General features: G+C 39.1%; 1 protein-coding gene across 3 annotated transcripts in view; it reads right to left on the bottom strand.

Moving 5' to 3' along the window:
* MINDY3 (MINDY lysine 48 deubiquitinase 3) overlaps window positions 1-17,775 on the bottom strand; it is a 47,820-nt gene extending 30,045 nt beyond the window's left edge. Inside the window, exons 1-9 of one of the 3 annotated variants that reach the window (XM_052694990.1) lie at window positions 17,588-17,688; window positions 12,963-13,082; window positions 11,285-11,364; window positions 10,694-10,751; window positions 9,779-9,952; window positions 6,014-6,065; window positions 4,517-4,631; window positions 3,951-4,024; window positions 3,441-3,520 (exon numbers count right to left, since the gene is read on the bottom strand). In XM_052694990.1, the coding sequence (XP_052550950.1) occupies window positions 3,441-3,520; window positions 3,951-4,024; window positions 4,517-4,631; window positions 6,014-6,065; window positions 9,779-9,902 (445 nt within the window). In that variant the 5' untranslated portion in view covers window positions 9,903-9,952; window positions 10,694-10,751; window positions 11,285-11,364; window positions 12,963-13,082; window positions 17,588-17,688. Of the gene's footprint in view, window positions 1-3,440; window positions 3,521-3,950; window positions 4,025-4,516; window positions 4,632-6,013; window positions 6,092-8,965; window positions 9,052-9,778; window positions 9,953-10,693; window positions 10,752-11,284; window positions 11,365-12,962; window positions 13,083-17,587 lie in introns of those variants that run through there. The other 2 variants (XM_052694989.1, XM_052694991.1) reach the window with 2 other exon arrangements.
* Window positions 17,776-19,209: the final 1,434 nt, after the last annotated feature.

The following is a 19,209-nucleotide window of genomic DNA, read 5'->3' as shown; positions in this document are numbered from 1 at the left end:
GAAGGGAAACAAATGATAAACAAAGAATTCAGAACGCAAGGAAGAGGACCAAGGGGTAACATTCACTATTCAGAAAATAATCATTCAAGTTATAACTAACAGGCTGTCCAGAGATGTGGCAGAGCATTCTTTCAAGTATACGTTCCAAAGCTGTTTGAAATGGTCCCAGATAATATGCTCTAGGCATCTTTGCTTGAGCAGGGGAGTTGGACCATACAGCCTGCAGAGATGCCTTACAACTTCAACGATTCTAACCATTCTAAGTAGCAGCAGAGTATGAATATCTTAAGTAACCAGTAATCAAGCTAGACAGACCATGTATCTGAAAGCTATTAGGTTAGCTTCAGTCTGTAGAAGAAACTCTCACCTAACAATCAGCCAACAGAAGAGAGACAAACAAAAATCCGTTAGGCTGCACAACAGCATACAAAGGGAATCTAGCAGCACTAGCTCAAACTTAAACCCTGCACATATCCTCTCCATACAGAAGGAAGTAGCACCTTTGAAGAAACCTTACGGTAACACCAAACATCATCTACAAAACTGAGTATATATGCCTCTGGTCAGAAAGTCAGATTTTTCTTTTTTAAAGTTTTTGCAAATGTAAGTAGATTTCTAAAAAGGAAGAAAATCAGAACTTTTGAAGGATGTTCTGGCAAAACTAATAATGATTTCAAAATTTAATGAGACTGTTACAAAGAGTATCAGAATACTACCACCTAGTGATGGATTGAAACATCACAAATTCTTGGAACTATTTAAAAAAAAAAACAAAAAAACACACCAAGATGATTACAGCATTTCATTTTTTCCATATTAAATTGCTGTTTCCTCTTGTTCTTGAGAACAACAGGAAGCTCACTCTAACATCAGTGAAAAACACTGAACTGAAAATAAGCTGGGCAGCTGAGGCAAAAATACAGATGCCATGTAACTCCGAATGTAAAAATAAAAAAGATTTCTCAAGGATTTCTGTATTCAGAACCTCTTCAAACAATAACTTAACTACTTTGACTTCCACTCCTCTGCAGTATTTCCTGTTCCCTGCTCCCCTTCAACACCTCCTCTTGATTTCCATTATTTCCTTACTACCAGCCTAGGAAGGCTGCATAGGCAGAGTAGTTACACTACCAGTACACCTGTTGACTGATGAAGCAAGAGGCAACAAAGGACTTCTACACGCAGTCACTCCTAATGGAGGCAGTAATTCCCCTTTTTTTGTGCGTGTGCATTGCCTGTCTGTCTCTGGCAGTTCTCACTTGCCATGAAACTCACAAGAACCTTTCCTAAAAATCCAGATGCAAAATTTAACTTCAACTAGCTATGTCCAAAATTATTTGATGAACGAGGAACAGACAAATTAATAACAACTGTCATATATTTGTCTTTTAAAAATAAACACTACTCCCTGTGCCTTTCTACAATTATGCACATAGTTCTGGGAAAAAAAAATAGAATAAGAATTTAGTATTCTTAGAAAAAGATTTCCATCTTGAAGTACTAATGAATAAGGTCTCTCAGAAATGTAATATGAAAGATAAAGAAGGGAAAGAACTGCAAGATCTTAAAAATAGTTAAGACAGACACATTCAAGGTTGCAGATCCTAATGAAACTCCTCGTATCAACCTGTAGCTAGATAAAATACATCTGGGAAAATTAATTATTACTTTATGTATCAAAGAGAAAGGAGGTGCCCAGAGACTAGAAAAGAGAAAATAAGGTAGGGTACTTAAGAGAAACAATGAAAAATGCTGAAAAGAAAATCCCTGAACAAAGGATGATTTTAACCTCCAAATAATCTTGCAACAGTAATCAATATGCATGCAAGAGAATGATCAAAATCAAAGAACAGCCAGTATAGACTCATCAATAATAAACCACAGTAATCCAATCTTAATGCCCTGGAAAGAAGCCTAGCAAAGAAAAGCGCTACAATACCCAAATGACATGCTGACAAGCCTGATGCAAAAGTATAGCCTCCATGGAATCATAATCAAGAAGAAGTCTAAATGTCTCAAAGGAGATTACACTAACTGTTCATTGTAAAACCAGTGCATTTCAATTCAGATTTTGAATGGAGACTAATATGAACCTATCCTAAGTCAGCATTTCCGCAATGACTGACATTACAGGAAATCCTTGTGAAATATGTGCCAATGAACCTGAGATGTGCTTCGTAGCAGTATGGGAGAGAAGATGAACATCTTCAGAATTCAAAGCATTTATTGCTTTAAGACCATCTTCTTTTTGTATGAAATAAAGGAAATTAAACAACAACAACAAAAAATCACAGTAGTGCAATACTTAAGAAGACAACATCAAGGGAAGAAAACAAAACAAATGAGGATCTGGACAAGTACCAGCACATCAGTAAAAGAATCATTAAGTACTTGTAACCAGGCATGGTAGAACCCCAGAATAATTCACATTGAACATGATCTCTAGAGGATACCTACTTCAAACACCTACTCAATGCAGGCCCAACTATATCAAGAGACTGCAGAAAGCTGTGGCCAGTTGAGTTGTAAGCATCTCCATGGATGGGGATTCCACAACCTATCCAGGCAACCTGTTCCAACATTTGACCATTCTACTGGGAGAAGTTATTTCCCTGGTACTGAGATGGAGTTTCTATGTTACAGCTTCTGGTCACAGACTCTTGTTCTTCCACTACACACCTCCAAAAAGAGTCAGGCTGTTTTCTCAACACCTCCCATAAGACAGTCATATAAGTTCCCTGCATTGAATTCACCTCTTAAAATGAAGCAAAAGCACTCCCTCCACCTCTACTTGTGCATCATGTGCTCAGCCCACTTACCTTCACGGTCGTCCACTGAATTTGCTCAACTTTGTCAATGCCTCCCTCACGCTGGGGAGCCCAAAATGGGACAGAAAGCTCCAGGGTCAAATAGTCAGAAACATCATTTCTGGCTAGACTCCTTCTAATGCAGCCTAAGATGCTGCTGTACCTCTTCAGAAGGACACACTCTGATGACTCATGTGCAAACTGCTGTTCACATGCTTAGGCTACTTTCTTAAAAAACTACCTGCACAATGCTCGCTAACGCTGGTGCACAGGATTATTCCATCTGCCCTGGATGAATTTTATGAGGTTCCCAACAGCTCATTTATCTAGCCTGATGAAGTCACACTGAATAGTGGCCTGCCTCCCGTGCACTGGTGTATCTTCATGACTTGCTGAGACTGCATGCCATTCCATGATCCAAGTCATCAGGTATCTTACCATCTCAGTCTGTAGCTGACAATCACTGATACCAACATCAGCGATTTTGTGCAAGTATGCTTTATTTTTATTACATGTCTGCTTAAATCCAAGGACAGAAACAAGGAGAAATCAAAGCGAAATACATGGTATTCCAAATGTGTAAGAGAGCATCTTATACTATGTAAAAATTATGAATAAGCATAATCAACTTACTCATTCCTGAACATTCTCTGTCTCCATCCCACACGTTAGAAACAGCATGCCCCGTCAACAGGAGGTTAATCAAACTTTGGCTATGTAATAAAAAGAAACAGCCTATTAAAACGGATAAAAATTACTTCTTAAAAAGTAGTTACATTTAACAAAAGAAAAAGTATTTTATTATTTAGGCAGTTGAGGAGATACTTTCTTTAAAAAAAAATTACAGCGTATTTGTAATTCAACAACACTAATATGATTCCAACTCTTTCTATCAAATGATTTCATATAAAAATGTAGCCCTGAATTTGAGAATTCTTCCTCTGAAAACTCAGCATTAACATGAGACTTTGCTCAGAACTCACAAGAGGGAACAACCAGTGAAAACAGATATGCTGTGATAATTGTTGCTTTTACTTGCTGTAAAGCCGTGATTGAATCCTTCTAATAATGCCAGTAATTTCTTAAAACAATGAGCACATTTATCTATTTTAAGTAGCAGCAACCACACCTTTTCCAACTTACCTTCCATGACCATAAACAGGATCTATCAATGGCTCAGTTGCATCCTCGATTTCATTTTTTATGTTTTCAGTACCCTGCAGAAACATAACAAGTGTTTTTGCTCTCTTCAGGATTGAACAGCAACATTTACAACAGAACACAATCCCACAACATTAGGAGGCTGATATCATGTTAACTGAGACATGAACACATAACACATAATGAACACATTATTTTTCATGACAGCAAATAGAACCACAAAGCAAGAAAACGCAGTAGTGAAACAATGCTATAGGGAGACTGATGTTCTTATGTAAGGAAAAGAAACCAAAACACACTCATTTCTCCTGATACCAGGGATATACAAGGATGCTCTAAAATCTGTAATTCTCCCAGATAAGAGATTGAAACAAGGGATTGAACTTTTCATATTTTTATGCTGCATATGAATTGCAGCATGAGTGAAGATACTATTCTATCCACTTAGATTTATCAGCTGACTTCAGTGTTACAGTTTTATAGAGAAAGGGTTACATGACCAAACATTCTGTTAACGAAGGTACACAATAATCAAACAACCCACAAACCTTTGTCAGTATCACAGAGTACAGAAAGAGTAATACTCCAAATCTGTTTGTCCACACTGAATATTGATCCCAAATTGCATCCTTCAGCTCAGGGAAGCTTTTGAATGCACGTTTGCTAAAGACAAAAAGCAACAGAAAAAAAGAATCTATTGAGATGAAATAGTCACGAAGCACAAGCAAGCCATATTAAGATACCTAACATGAAAACGTTCAAGTAAAACAGTCTACAACTAGTGTTATGCACATAGCAGCTGTTCTGTAGTTACTATAATTGCCACAGAGTCATGAGCATTTACCCACAAGATGATGATAAATCTGGAGCAAGGTGTAAAAACGTACATTTTAAACACAATCAACAAGGTTAAAGTCATGTATTTTTGTGAACAAATTGAGTAGTTTAAACCAGGAATTCTACTAAATGTTACTGAAATGATGATAGACCACGTGCCCCAGAATAAAGTTTGCATTGCACACTATACTGACAGATCTTCAGATCATAAGTGATAGAGAAAAATATCACTAGGTAAAAAGTATTTCAGCCTTTAGAAGTAATTACTACATTTCCCTTGAGAATTTGACATTATTATATTCCAGCTTTTGGGGAAAAAAAAAAGAAAGAAAAAGCAACATTTGAAGTGGTACATCCACATTTGGGAAAATACCTGGATGCTGCCTGGACAATTACGTAACGCCAAGTGATCTTGTATTTAAAAATAAAAGGTAAAGTAAAAATTGGAGAAAGGAAGAGTTCCATCAGATTGCAGTGAAGTAACACACTTGCCCCTTCTTGGGAAATGAACAGCTGAGCACTGCTTTCCAAACAAATATTAGCTTTCGTTGAGTAACTCAAACTAGATCACGTTCTCTGCTTATCCGTACATTTGAACCCATATGCGAGTTTTCTCCGGCCAACACTTGAAAAATTTAAATAGTCAAGGCAAATTCATGAAATCTACTGCTCAACTTGCTCAAAAGGCAGAAAAAGGGGTGAAAAATCAAAATGGGTATAAATAATTTATAGACTGGGATTAGGGAACAAATAAGTGTTTGGATTAGATGAAGTTACGGAAATTGTAATGTTCTCTTCTTTCTTTATGCAACTATAGCTTGTTCCTTCAACCTATTATTACTACTGAAGACAAAAATCATAACAAACAGTTATTTCAGTTCTTCTATGTACTGGAGATCTTAAACTTAATTCAATATGAATCTTAACTAGCTGTGTTTATTCAGCAATTCCACGTTATTACATTGCTCCAGTTTTAAAGTCAAATTTTTTTGCTCCAGACAATATTCAATTTCAAACTGAAAATGCAAAATAAACAAAAAAAAAAAAAAAAAATCAACAAAAATCCAAACCCCCAAACTGAAATTAGAAATCCAAATTTAATCTGATGTGTAACACACAAGAAGTTCTTCAACAAAGCCCCTCCGGGGCTATGAATATTAGTGTTACTTCAAAATATTATATTTTAAATGTTACAACATATTACTTACTGAATTAATGCATGAAATCGCTCAAAGCCAAGCTCTTCCACAGCCAAGGCAGCTATACACAAGAGACACTTTTCAGCACTACACATGGCAAAAAATGACACAAGATACACACAGCAAGCTAGTATACTTTCAAGCTTTACTATATTTTTAATCCTCCCTTGACATTTTCACTTTTTAACTCGTTAGTGTAAAACTGATCAAGTGCAACATTAAGATTCCACCATACAAATCAGTGAGTATTTCTATTTGGAGTAATCAATTTATTAAAAGCACAAAGCCACTGGATTGTGCAGCTTTTATAATATTTGTCAAATGCTAAGCTGTTGATTTTACACAAATCACGACTGTCAAAGTCATCAAGCATATGCATGCTACAGATGTAACTTCGCAGGTCAGTAAGTATTATTTCCTAGAAAAGCAAGCATGATTATTGGGATCATTTTATCAATGTAGAGAAGCTGTATTTTTTCTTTTTACTGAAATTTGTTTCTTGTTTTTCCTCTTTTAATACTAATTCAGTACTTATCACAAAAAAAAAAAGAGCAGAATTAAAGTGTTACATGTTCTGTTTTTACACAAGCTTTTCCATTATTTTCTGTTAATAATGGTTACATAATCTCCCAAGTGTTACTTCTAAAACAAAACAAAACAAAAAATACAGCATTTAGTGTCTTCCCAAGTTCAACACAGGCTTTATATCTTTGTTCCCCCTCATAACATTTTCAAGCCAGGGAGATTAAATGAACTTTTAAAGATGCGCCAGTTCTGTAATTATCAAATTCTGATAAGCATTCAGATATTAAGACTGTAGAAGTCTCCAGTGCCCTTTTCCCTTAAGTACTTTATCTGCCTGTGAATGGAGTAAAAAATAAAACAGCTTGCTGACACAGACCACTCTGCTAACGTTTTAAATAATGTCTGATCATTTAGCTATTGAATGGCTTCCTAGGATTTCTGTTGAAGACCTGAAGCCATTGGAGTTAAACCTACCAAGCAATTCTTCCCACAACTGTAGCAATGGCTTTTTATCCCTTTTCTGACTGGTTTTCTGAAAGGTGTGTTTGGTTTGCCCATATACAAATATAACTTATTCTCCAGCAGCAGAATAATTTCATTTCCTACCCCAGAAACAAGGCAGTGGTTTATTTTTATCTTTTGAACAATTACAACTACAAAAAACCCATCAAAACTGGGTTTTGTTTCCAAGAACAAAATTAGCAAAATTAGACTTAAAGATTAAAATATTTTTGAAAAATATGAAACAAAATATTAGACTACACTGCAGAAAATTTCCAAACCAAGCCTTTTTTTTTTTTTTTTTTTTTTTTGAATTAACACAGAAGTATTTTAATAAAGAAGACTAAATGCTAAAGGATTCCCTTCCAAAGAGTTGACGCCTTTTCAGCAGAAAATTTAGAGGGAATAAACCATATAAAGCAACCTTTGAACCTGGGAACTTGCACTACTACAGCCAATGCATGGCCAACAACAATCACTAGAATACATCACAAAAGCAGATGAAAAATGCTACTGCATTCAGTAAGTGTGTTTGAATCCTTGTTTTGTTCACACACCAAGATTACAGGCAGTTCCATTCTGTTACTACAGAACAGATTGAAATGGTTAGAGAAGCACTGTTCGAAACAAAGGTAAAGAAGGAGAAATCCTAAAGAGAAGTGCAGACAGACTTAACCCAAACAAAGCTATAAAGACAGTACTTAGTGGAAAGGGAAAGTATGAACTGCAATAGAGCACGAGCTATGTGAAAAATACAGTAATACAGGAATTCTACAGTGTGGTAACCATCTAATCACATTTTAAGTTTCCATATATCACAATTTTTACTGAAAACTTATTCCCACATTCAATTCCCAAGTAGCACTAGCCTGCCACGAGGAATTGCATCTCTAAGACTCCTCTGCCACCCTACATCACCTCTCAAGTCCCAGAAACTATGACAATGTCAGCTTCTATTCTTATTGGTTATAGCAACTAAGCAAGAAATAAACTCATTCCTTTGCACTAGCAACAACACAACTCCGCATTATTAACAATACCTACTTACTCATATCTTTCTCCCTAGTCTAACCAGGCAGCAGCTGATTCTTTTTTAGTTAAAGCAGCAGGATTTTAAAAAGAAAGCACTAACAAAGTACATCTTAAATCAGGGAACGTATGGCATTATATAATGTAAAATTAAAATACTGATTGAACTGTAGGGTACACAGAACAGGGACATTCACACTCTAGCAGGAATATAGAATAGTTCTAGTAGAATACGAATGCTCAAGGAGATTAATGTTCATGACAAAAGCATTCTGCTCATAGTGATTGCATTCTAGGGTATTAAGGACAAAGGCAGGCAGGACTTGTAGACAATCAGGAAAAACAGATACAACTGACTGGTTCATTGTTAATGTTGAGGATAAAATTGTTAACGTTGAGGTTGTGCTTAAAAAGACCTCCTGAACACACTTGTCAGAGTTCCTCAGAACGAGGCCATATTTTAACCCAAAAGGAAATAAACTATTGATAAACAGGCTCTGCTTCACTTTCTCTTCAAATGAAAAGTCATAACATGAGCAAGAGCTTCACAGACACGTGGAAAAGCAGACAAAATTAGGAATTTCAAAGTTACAACCACTTCAACTTTCAAAGGAAGATTTTTTTTCATTTTTAAATGCAGAAGAGTTGCAGATACAACTTCCCATGTAGTATTTCTTCTTTATAAAATGTAGCTCACTTTGGAACTTATATGTAGTGACTTTTTTTCCCCAGTTAAGTAAAATTATCATTTAAGCCCTCTAAAACACATGAAGCATTTGACAGCAGATGAAGATGACTTGTGCCATAAAGAGCTCCAGCACTACTAATTGCTGTAGCTAGCTTTACACATACAGATCTACAATTCTTACTTTGTAATTATGTCACAAAGTGGTGAATGACAGATACCTTCCGTCAAAAGATGGCACCTTTATAAGCATGTTCTCATGTGAAGAGTTTTTCATACTTCTCAAAGGGCACATTGAGAACAAAAACTAAAAGAAAAAGAAGCTTAACTTTTAACATGTTAGATATCCCCTATTAATGATTAATAAATACATCTCAATGATCACGTGCACACAAAAAAAATTTCCAAATCACTGGAACCACAATAGTTACATATGACTTGATGTCATATCAGTGTAACAGGAGATGTTCAGTAACTACTGAAGAAATCAAGACATTTGAATAAAGTAGGTAAAGGAAAAATTCTAACCTACAAAATAGTCGGTTAATCTACTAAAAGGTCACTTGATTAAGCTGTTCTGGTATCACATGGAAGCAAACAAAGGGAAGAATGCTACTTCTTCCCAACAGAATCCAGAATATTTCAGAACCAATTTAGCTCTGAAGAGTTTCTTGTAAATGCTTTTCTGAAATACAGCTACAAACGGCCAGTTAAAATATTCCTCTGGTGTCAGAAAGCATGCCTTTTTTCCCCAAGGTTAAAAGAAAAAGGCCTTGAATTACAAAAACAAGTGAAAAGTTCGTGCAAATTGCTCAAACTCAAGAGAATAACATCTCTAATAACCCTGGTGGTAGAAATCATATGCCTTTCACAAAAAGGATTAATGCCTAATTAAAACAGACAAATATCTACTACTGCTAATGGAATTACAAAGGTGAAAACCTCATCTGTACACTAATAAAAGCAAGAGACCCTTAAAAAGAACACAATACTTTACTAAGTAATAGAGAATTTAGAACATAAATACATCTTACAAGGTTGTTCCTCTTGATGACTGGATTCTGCAGGACCTTCAGAAATACTAGCAGTTTCTTCAGTTGTTTTTCCTCTTATCCATGTTGCCAGAGAGTACGACTCAGAGTTATCAGAGCAAGCCATTTCCAAAATATCACATAATGTGTGACAGAGAAGGTTTTTCTGCTCTACTTCTGAAAGATCAGAAATCTACATGAGTTCAACTGCTGCTAATCAGTATCTTACATATGCTTCTAGTATTTTTTTATACTCTAAACAATTATGTAAGTTCACCTTAACTTATTAATGCTGACTACTCTGTGATAATACTGGACCAAAGAATCATAAAGCCATCTTTAGAGAAACATGTTTTAATATGATTTCTAACCTATTCCCTGTTTTAGTAATAGGTTTCAGTTAATCAAGTATTTCTAAAGCACACAAGTGCTGTGGTCTGACTTGAACTTCACAAATAGGAATTCAGAGAGACTTTGGGCTGTTTAGCGTGAAGAGAGCAAGGCTTTGGCAAAACATTATAGCCTTTTGTTATATAAAGAGAGCTTGTAAGAGAGAGAAACGCTATTTTTTTTTTTTTTTTTACCAGGGCCTGTAGTAATAGAATCAGGGACAATGGTTTTTAAACTTTAAGATGGTAAATTTACATGATATATGAGGAAGGAATATTTTACAGTGATGACAGTGAGGCACTGAAGCAGGTAACCTAGAGAAGCAGCGGATGCCCCATCACTGGAAGACTGGATTGGGCTCTGAACAACCTGATCAAGCAAAAGATATCCCTGCCTGTGGCAGGAGAGTGTACTAGGTGATCTCTGTGCTTCTTCCAACCCAGACCATCCCATCATTCTATATAGTATACATACTATGTCTTTTTTTTTTTTTTCCACATGAAATAAAAGAAAAAGCAGTCTCAGTACCTGGACAGTCTCTCCAAGTAGACTTTTCACTGGCAAAAAGCCTCTTCAAGAGGAACGCCTTTAATATCAAAGCATCAAATAAAGATTAAAATACAAACAGCACCAAATTTTACATTTCACTACAAGCTCTATACCAAAGTATTTCTGCATGTTATTAGAGTTTCAAGCTTCTTGTTCTTCACTAAGGCACCTGGAGCCTGCACTGTTTACTGATTTTTCCCATTCAATGTAACCACAGAGGTGCCTGAAAATATTAGGTTCAATCTCAGTAACACTGAATCAAGCACACTTCAGAGTATTTAAACAAACACCTCCAGACTCACAGGACTTCAGTAACGGATGCAAATTTTGCAATATGCAACTGAGGAGGAGTACCGAGTCACCCAGAGAGCAAAAATCCCCTTCAGTATTTACTCAAATTGCTGATTTAACCATTGCAAATTAAAATTTGCACAACAGATTAAAGAGAACCAATACAATCACCAGTAATCTATTGCAATAATTTCTGTACTTCAGTTCCACATATGCTCTGAAAAGAACAAAATTTGGGCTTGTTAATCTTAAATCCTTGCTGCAATAAATACATCTTACCTGCACAGGTGCAATCACTGCACAAGGGCCACCTTCAAATTGCTCTAAAGCAGTTGATTCAGATTCACTAAAGACAAATCCTGTCAAATGGAAAACAGGTAGTATTTAGTGAAATACATAAACAAGGATGTTTAAATATCATTGTCCCCTAATAGAAAAGACATTTGTTTTGTTTGTTTTTAAAAGATTAAACAAGTCTCCTAGATCTCCCTCTGCCCCCAGTCATGCAGCAGAATGTCTTTAAACTATCTGAACCAAAAAGAAACAGGTAAGAGGAGAAATAATTATCTCAGCAAAGAAATAACGGACATAAAGAGCTAACAACTAGAGTGTTATTTTTTTAAACAGTAAGACTATCAAAGTATGTGTAGCTGAATATTTCAACCATAGTTTTTAATTTAATATATCTTAGAAATCAATTAAATTGTGTTTATTATTTAAAATATTTTGTCTCGAATACATTAAAAAAATGTTTTTTAAAATCACTTTTTGAGCATTACTGAGCACACATGGTACACTTTCATTGCCTATGAAGAGCACTATGTATCAGTGCTGCCTAATAAGGCTGAAATATGACGATTAACTCAAATACTCACTTATAACCACCAAAGCAAGCATCTTAGCAGTGGCATTTCACAGTACAGACACTGTACTAAGCAAAATGCAACGCCACCTATTTTCCCTTCTCCATCTTTACAAGCAGATTTATTTTTACTGTCATATAATAGGGCAAATGCTGGAACCAAGACTGCAGAATTATTTGCTATCATTTTGTTCTTAAACTTCTCAAGACATGCTAATTCACAGTTTGCACTTCTCAGGTAAAAGCATGCACATGAACAATTAATTCGATGAAGCTGATGCACAACAACTTACAGTGAGTGGCATTTTACATTATTTTTTAAGTGCCATTAAGATAGTGCTAAAGTAACGTTCATGTAATCTAGAAACCATGCAACTACAGCCAGTAACTAACTAACAAATGCAAGCAAGTGGGGACAGGAAAAAAAAGAAAATACACATGCATACTTCCTTACAGTGTCAGTCTCAGTGGAATATTCAACACACCTTTCCCACAGTTTCTCCTTTCCCTGGTTCTGTACCATTATATCCTGCTGTATCATATGATAGCCCCCCCAACTTCTGGGTGCGAGTCCGAACGAGGGCAACGTATCTCCTGGTGCAGACTTCTGCACAAGAGCCACATCATCCCAAACAGCACCAGAGAGCATCTGAGGGCAGCTTTCATCACAGAAATGATACTTGTTCAACACCAGTGTGAAAAAACCTGCAAGGTGTACAGTACAGCTGCAGGTCTGAAAAGTGCGCTTTCCCCTGTATGTGACTGCAAGGCTCTAGCTTTTCTGAACCATGTGCAGTACAATGTGCAGATGTGTTTTATATCCAAACCTCAGGCACCTGTTATGCCTCAGATCCAGCATGAAAATGTATTAATCCATACTTCAAAACCTGCACTAGTGTGAATTTCACTGTTCAGGTGCCCTAAAATGAAACATGCCCATCATTTCAACTATCTGAATTAGTTTGCGCACACTTATCTGCATTAAAATGTGTTTCTTTCTGCTTTGAAGCATTATTGCATGCCAGCTAAGCACACTGCAGCAACATTTTTTTTAGTTTATTTTAATGATTTAACCACCACAGTAGAAGAACATACTTGGATGTGGCACCACTAAGCCACACTTAGAACTCTTGGCCTTGTTTCATATTTTTCCAGTTTCTTAGAGAAAGCACGAACTGTCTCAGCTCACCCTGCCCTGTTTTTCAAAACTGCCTCCTAAAAAAAGAAAATCCAGTGAGATTCACCAAGGAGAAATTCAGGAAAGATGACACAAAACTAATACCATCCACAGCTTGACAGAACACAACCACAGCAAAATCACATGCAAAACCTAAAGCAGTATTTTCTTTTCAGGTAATCACTGCTTATTGCTCAATAGATGTCATGATGGAGCAAGAATAAAACAAAACCAACCCACTGAAACCAAGCAAACCAAAGGTGTTGTTTTCCTTCTTAAAATGTCTATGAAATCTGAAGTCAGCTCCGGTAGCATTTCAGACACCAGCACTGAAGTCTTTCTGGCTTCAAAACTACCACAGCCTGCAATCACATCTCTTTTTTTTTTTCCTCTTCAAAATAACCACATCTTGAGCAATCTCTATAAAAACTCCTTGCCCCCACACTCTTGCAATGATCCACAAGAATGGTCTGGCCATCTTCGAAGCTACCAGATAAGACCAGCATCTCCCATCTGTCCTATTTTCTACTAATTCTCAATCTCAACAAATTATTTCCATCATACGGCTCCTTTCATTCAAGAAAAAAACCACCAAGGTAAAATAATGCAGCTGATTTAACCCTTTTGTTCCCCTACCATCTACCTGCTTTAATCCATAAGTACTGTTATCATATTACATCAATCACACCAGTATCATTTGCCTTGCATGCCATTTACAACCTTATCAACTGCTCCACTGACCTCATTTGTTTTTCCACCTCCACTGTTCTTCTGCCTTATCCTCCTGTCTGTGTGGAGTACATTCAGACTCCTGTTTTAATCGCTGTCACCGATATTTTCAGATATAGGGTCTATACTACTTGTAATTTGTCTTCAAGTACTTCGTTTACTCTTGACAAACGTTTTACTTTTCTCATTTTCCCCAGATCTGACATTTACCAATGCACATACTTCTTATGTCTCGTTCTCAATTCTTTTGCACACGTTTTGCTTAACAACTGTACAGCTTAGTTACCTGCTACCATAAAAAACCCAAACAACTCTACTTAAGAGGTCAGGATGTCCTGGAAGGATTTGAGGAAATTACGCCAATTAAATGGCAGGCTGCTGATTGCACTGGGCAACTACCTGCTAGAAAACAAAGTAAGGTTCCAACTTGTCTCCTCCTGTTCAGATCTGTCAAAAATATAGCTCTGTGAAACTTCAGAACTTCAACAGATGTGTGCACTGCCCAGAGCTTTCATTAAGCCTGTCACCCTTATCAGGAGAGGTATCTTGACACTACTACAGCCTTTCTTAAGGTAAAGACAGCATATTATCCAATTTTCCTCTTTGGATCCAGGCAGCAAAGAGATTCAGGTTCCACTATTTAGATAACTGTGTTATGGGCATTTCACATTCTTATTGCTTTACTTCATCCCAACTACATCAGCCTGCCTGTTAGCCAGAGAATATAACCTTCTCATTAACTTAATTTACATGTTCACACCCCATTTTGGGCAGTGAATGATACCTTCTGTTCCTCTTCAAGTTTAACAGTGCTGAGGGGGTGTTACTTACAGATAATAACAATTCCTCTAAATAAACTAATGAACAAATATTTCCCCCGCCAAAGCTTCCTTTTCAAAGCATCGAACTCCATGATATGGCAGATTTCACCATTTTGATACAAAATGAAATTCACTAAATGTAGCACAGAAACTAGCAATGAAGTCTATAACACTGGATATGTGCTGCATATGTGACAGTGGATAGACAGGAGGTTGAGGGAAGGCCTACTCTGTCAAATTTCAAGGAAAAAAAAAAAAAAAAGGATTCATTTGGTCCTGAATCAAATGAGTGATGATTCCTGTGAAGCAGGAACCCACTGCTCAGTCAGTTGTGCACCTTCTGTCAGCACAGACCCATCTCAATTACACAGGAGCTTTGGCTGATTTCAGAGCTCTCAGAAGCATTCCAAAGACCATAACTCAAAAGCCACAGGCCAAGGTATACTTTCTTAAGTTTGATAGCATTGGTAAAACAGCAACTTCAAAAATAGTTTCACCAAAGAATGTAAAGAAAGAGTACTTAGAGCAGACAGTAGTAACAAGTATGGGTGGGACAAAAACTACAATCACTTCTTCCACCTGTTCGTATGCCAACATTTGTCTTGCACCTTAACTGCAAATAATAAGAAAAACATATTTCTTTTCTTTCTGATTAACTGTTTGCATTGAGTAGCATGGAACTCAATGAGACAGAAAACAGAAAAACGCTGATATTTCATAAAGCTTAGTTATTAAAATACTAAAAAGTACATAACTAACAGTCACTACTCTTCTCTGATCACCCAAATGAATTAAAATTAACTTAAATTCAAATGAACAGTCTTCAAATTGCTAGCTCCACTTCAGACTTAAAGAGAGGCAGGCGCATCATTCCTCCTAAGAAACGTATCTGCTTGTCTAGTAAAAATACATTCCTCTGGAATCCCTGATTTGCTCATGGTCTAACAATACTAAAGTTCCAGACACTTATAAGCTATACTGCAGAATGTAGCTCCTCAACTAAGGATGCAAAAAAAGCCAATCTTGTGCTATTTAAACATACTAGGCTAAACAAAAGAGATCCAAAAAAGGAAACCTGGAAAGAAAACGGGAGACATGAGAACTGGAAGGAAACAGATCTCTCTATGCTGTATGTTACACATATGTATGTCAATAGCACTATCAATTCATACTATGCTTTTGAGGTTAAGCAACTCTTTTGAAAAGGCTGATCCATGTCTTTCCAAAGACCAGTGAGAAAACAGCTTAGGTAACTGCAAAATGACATTGCACTCAAACCTGCCAGACACTAACTGCTGCATAGCACAGACGCAGCACACCTCAGGGCTGATCTGCAGAGCAACTTTATGAATGGAATCTATATCCTGGATCAATGAAAGAAAGTATTCCCAACACATGCCTGCTTCATTAGGGTTCAGCCCTCCTACCACCTTCCCCAGTCCAGGGGGAAACAGTGAAGTGCAGACCAAGTAAGCCCTTGCTTGGAGTACACCCTGAGCACTCTGATAAATGAAATTCCCTGGGTTCAAACTGCAAGTTCTGCAATCATGCAGAAAGATTTTTCTTGGAGGGGAAAAACAAACAAACAACAACACAGGAAAAAAACCACCACACAAATAAAAAACAATCAACAGCTTCACAATTTTGTGTTTGCAAGTTCTGGAATCAAAAGAAGGTATTTAAAGTTGCCAATGCATCATGGAGTGGGAATTATTTCCAATTCTTGAACCATCATTATCTTCAAACTGCATATCCACTTCAGTCAGTTAAGTTTTGCTAACTGGTCATGCATCAGTTGATGTGCTCCCATAATATGTTACAGAGAATACATTGAAGACAAGACAGGGACACAGACTGACATTTTTTGTGTCATTTCTATCAGTAAGTTGCCTTATTATCCCTTATAACTGTAGGTTTCATACAATACCAGAAAATTCCCATCAAGAAGTTATGCACAGGATTCACGTGTAATTTACTATGAAAAAAAAAAAAAAAAAAAGAAAATCACATTACAAATACCCTATGGCCCACTATTGCTGCCTTGTTTCTGGCCACCTCGCAAAGATCATACAATATCATGAGTCGGAAGGGACCGCTGAGTCAAACTCTTTGGCCCCACACGGGACTACCCAAGAACCAACCCACACCCCGAGTGCATTGCTCAGATGCTTCTTCAACTCTGGCCAGCCTGGTGTCAGGACCACTCGCTGGGCAGCCTGTTCCAGTGCCTGACTACTCTCCACTGAAGAACCTTTCCGTGATACCTAAGGTGACCTCCCCTGACAGCTCCATGCCGTTCCCTCGGGTCCTGTCGCTGTCACACAGAGCAGAGCCCAGCGCTGCTTCTCCGCTCCCTGTGAGGAGCTGCAGCCGCCATCAGGCCTCCCCTCAGCTCCTCTGCTCTGGGCTGAGCAAACCCAGGGACCTCAGCCACTCCTCATGTCTTCCCCTCCAGACCCTTCACCATCTTATTACCATGCACATGCTTCAGCTGCCAAAGAACCCGTTTACAAACATCCACATCTTCTGACTCACGCCTGTCCTGCTTTAGAAAAGGCCGTTTGTGACCGCCCTGTTTTTGAAGTATGAAAGGCACCGCAGCACTCCTGCTTCCACAAGCTATGCAAGATAATAAGATACCCTTGAGAGACATGCAAGAAACACGTTTCCTTTCCTATTCAAATTCGAGGCAAAAGACGCCCAAGCTGCAAAAACAAACAAACAAACAAATCCACCCCAATTACTTAGAACCAAAACTGCTGCATCATTTTCCCGAGGGCTCCACGCCGCGCGTGGCGGGAACGTGCCCTCACACTGCCCCGCGCCCCCAAACGGTGCCACAGGGCCACGGGGTCCCTGGCACGCACGCGGGGACGCACGCAGAGGCAGAGGGCGGCGCCGCCCCGCCCCACAGGTGGGAGCCGAGCCCGGTGGAGGCCCCGCGGGCCCCGGGCCGAGCGGAGGGGAACGCGGGACACCGCGCATGCAGCTACCTTGAGCCCAACGGCAGAATATGGTGTCGGCCAGCCCGCGGGGCCCAGCTTTCTTGCCCCACACCAGGTGCACCAGCTCCTGGCCCACCTCGGACATGACGGGGCGGCGGCGGCGGCCCCCGGGGCCGGGAGGGCGAGGCGGGGCCGGCGAAGGAGGTGGCTACGGCAGCCGCTGCCCCTGCGCAGGGGAGGGGCCGGGCCGAGCCGGGCTCCTAGCGGAGCTGCGCAGGCGCCGCAGCCTCTTTTCTTACTCCCCGGCTGGCGCTTCCGCTTCCAGTGTGGCGCCCCGTGCTCGCGCAGCCTGAGGATAGGCGGGCGAGGAGTGCAGTGTCCCTGATGCGGTCGGCAGCGCGACGGCAGTCTGTGAAGGCACGGCACAGTGTGCGGGATTTTTGGGGAGTGTATAAAGGTGAAGCCAAATGGTGTCCCACTGCCAGTACTGCGCGTCGTGAGCAGCCCCAGTGCGACAGCAGTACCTGTACAGAAGGACAGAATGCTATCGTACAATCCTTACGCTTGGAAAAGGCTTCTAGGGTCACCTAGTCCAATCCTCGCCCCATCACCACCGTGATGTCCGTGGCGCATCTATTCGTTTCTCAAACGGCCACGGGGTCCGTGATTCCAGCACCTGCCCGGGTAGCCCGTGCCAGCGCCTCACCGCGCTTCCTGAGAACTTCCAACCTGAACCTCCCCTTGCACGACAAGAAGGCCATTCCCTCCCATCCTGTCACAGCTACCTGGGACAAGTGTCCTCAGCCCTCTCTTAACTCCTGGGCTTTCAAGGCATATAAATACCTTCAGGGCGGGAAGCGAGCGGGTGGAGCCAGGCTCTTTTCAGCAGTGCCCAGTGGCAGAACAAGGGGTGATGGGCACGGAACTGAAAGGGGAGTTCCGTACAAACATGAAGAAGAGAAACTGGTGCATCATTTTCCCAAGGGCCCCACACCGCTACTCAGAAAAGCTGTAGAATTTCCTTCTCTGGAGATATTGAAAACCCACGTGGATTCTTTGCTGTGTAACTTATAAGGAACCTGCTTTAGCAGAGCATTGGCTTAGGTGGTCTCCAGATATCCCTTACAACTCCAAAAGTTCTGTAACTCTGATCTCTGGCCCTGATGCTGCATGTGCTCCCTTTTAGTTTTTGCTGCTCCTTATTACTTGTCCTAGATGCTTTATTTGAAATTGTGAGCAATGGAGCAGCAGCGGTGAGGACAGTTGCACTACATAACAGAGCCTTTTTAGGTTTAGTATGAGGCAAACAGAACTCAGTGTGAAGAGCTCTCATCTTTAATGTGGCTGGGTTAAGTAAGGGAACTCAGCTGTACTACCAACATATTGAGAGAGCTTGCTTTTTTAGATAGATTCAGGGTGTTCTGTCGGAAAGGAAAACAAAACATTTCAATATGAAGTCTTTCTAGATGAAACTGCAATTTATGTTCCGCTCAAAATTCTCCATCTGGAAATTGATGTGGAATATTGTGCCCATCTCTTTTTATTCAACATACAATTATTACCTTTACAAAGATTGAATGTTTATTGAGACTGTTACATATGTAATCATGCTGAATTAACAGTGAGAACAGCCAGCGCTGGAGTGTTTGAGCTTTCTCACATGTAATACC

The sequence above is a fragment of the Tympanuchus pallidicinctus genome, unplaced genomic scaffold (genome assembly GCF_026119805.1).
Source record: "Tympanuchus pallidicinctus isolate F22 unplaced genomic scaffold, pur_lepc_1.0 scaffold3, whole genome shotgun sequence".
In the NCBI taxonomy this organism is placed as follows: Eukaryota; Metazoa; Chordata; class Aves; order Galliformes; family Phasianidae; genus Tympanuchus; species Tympanuchus pallidicinctus.
Note: the sequence above shows the minus strand (reverse complement) of the source record. Positions and strands in the feature narration are given on the sequence as shown.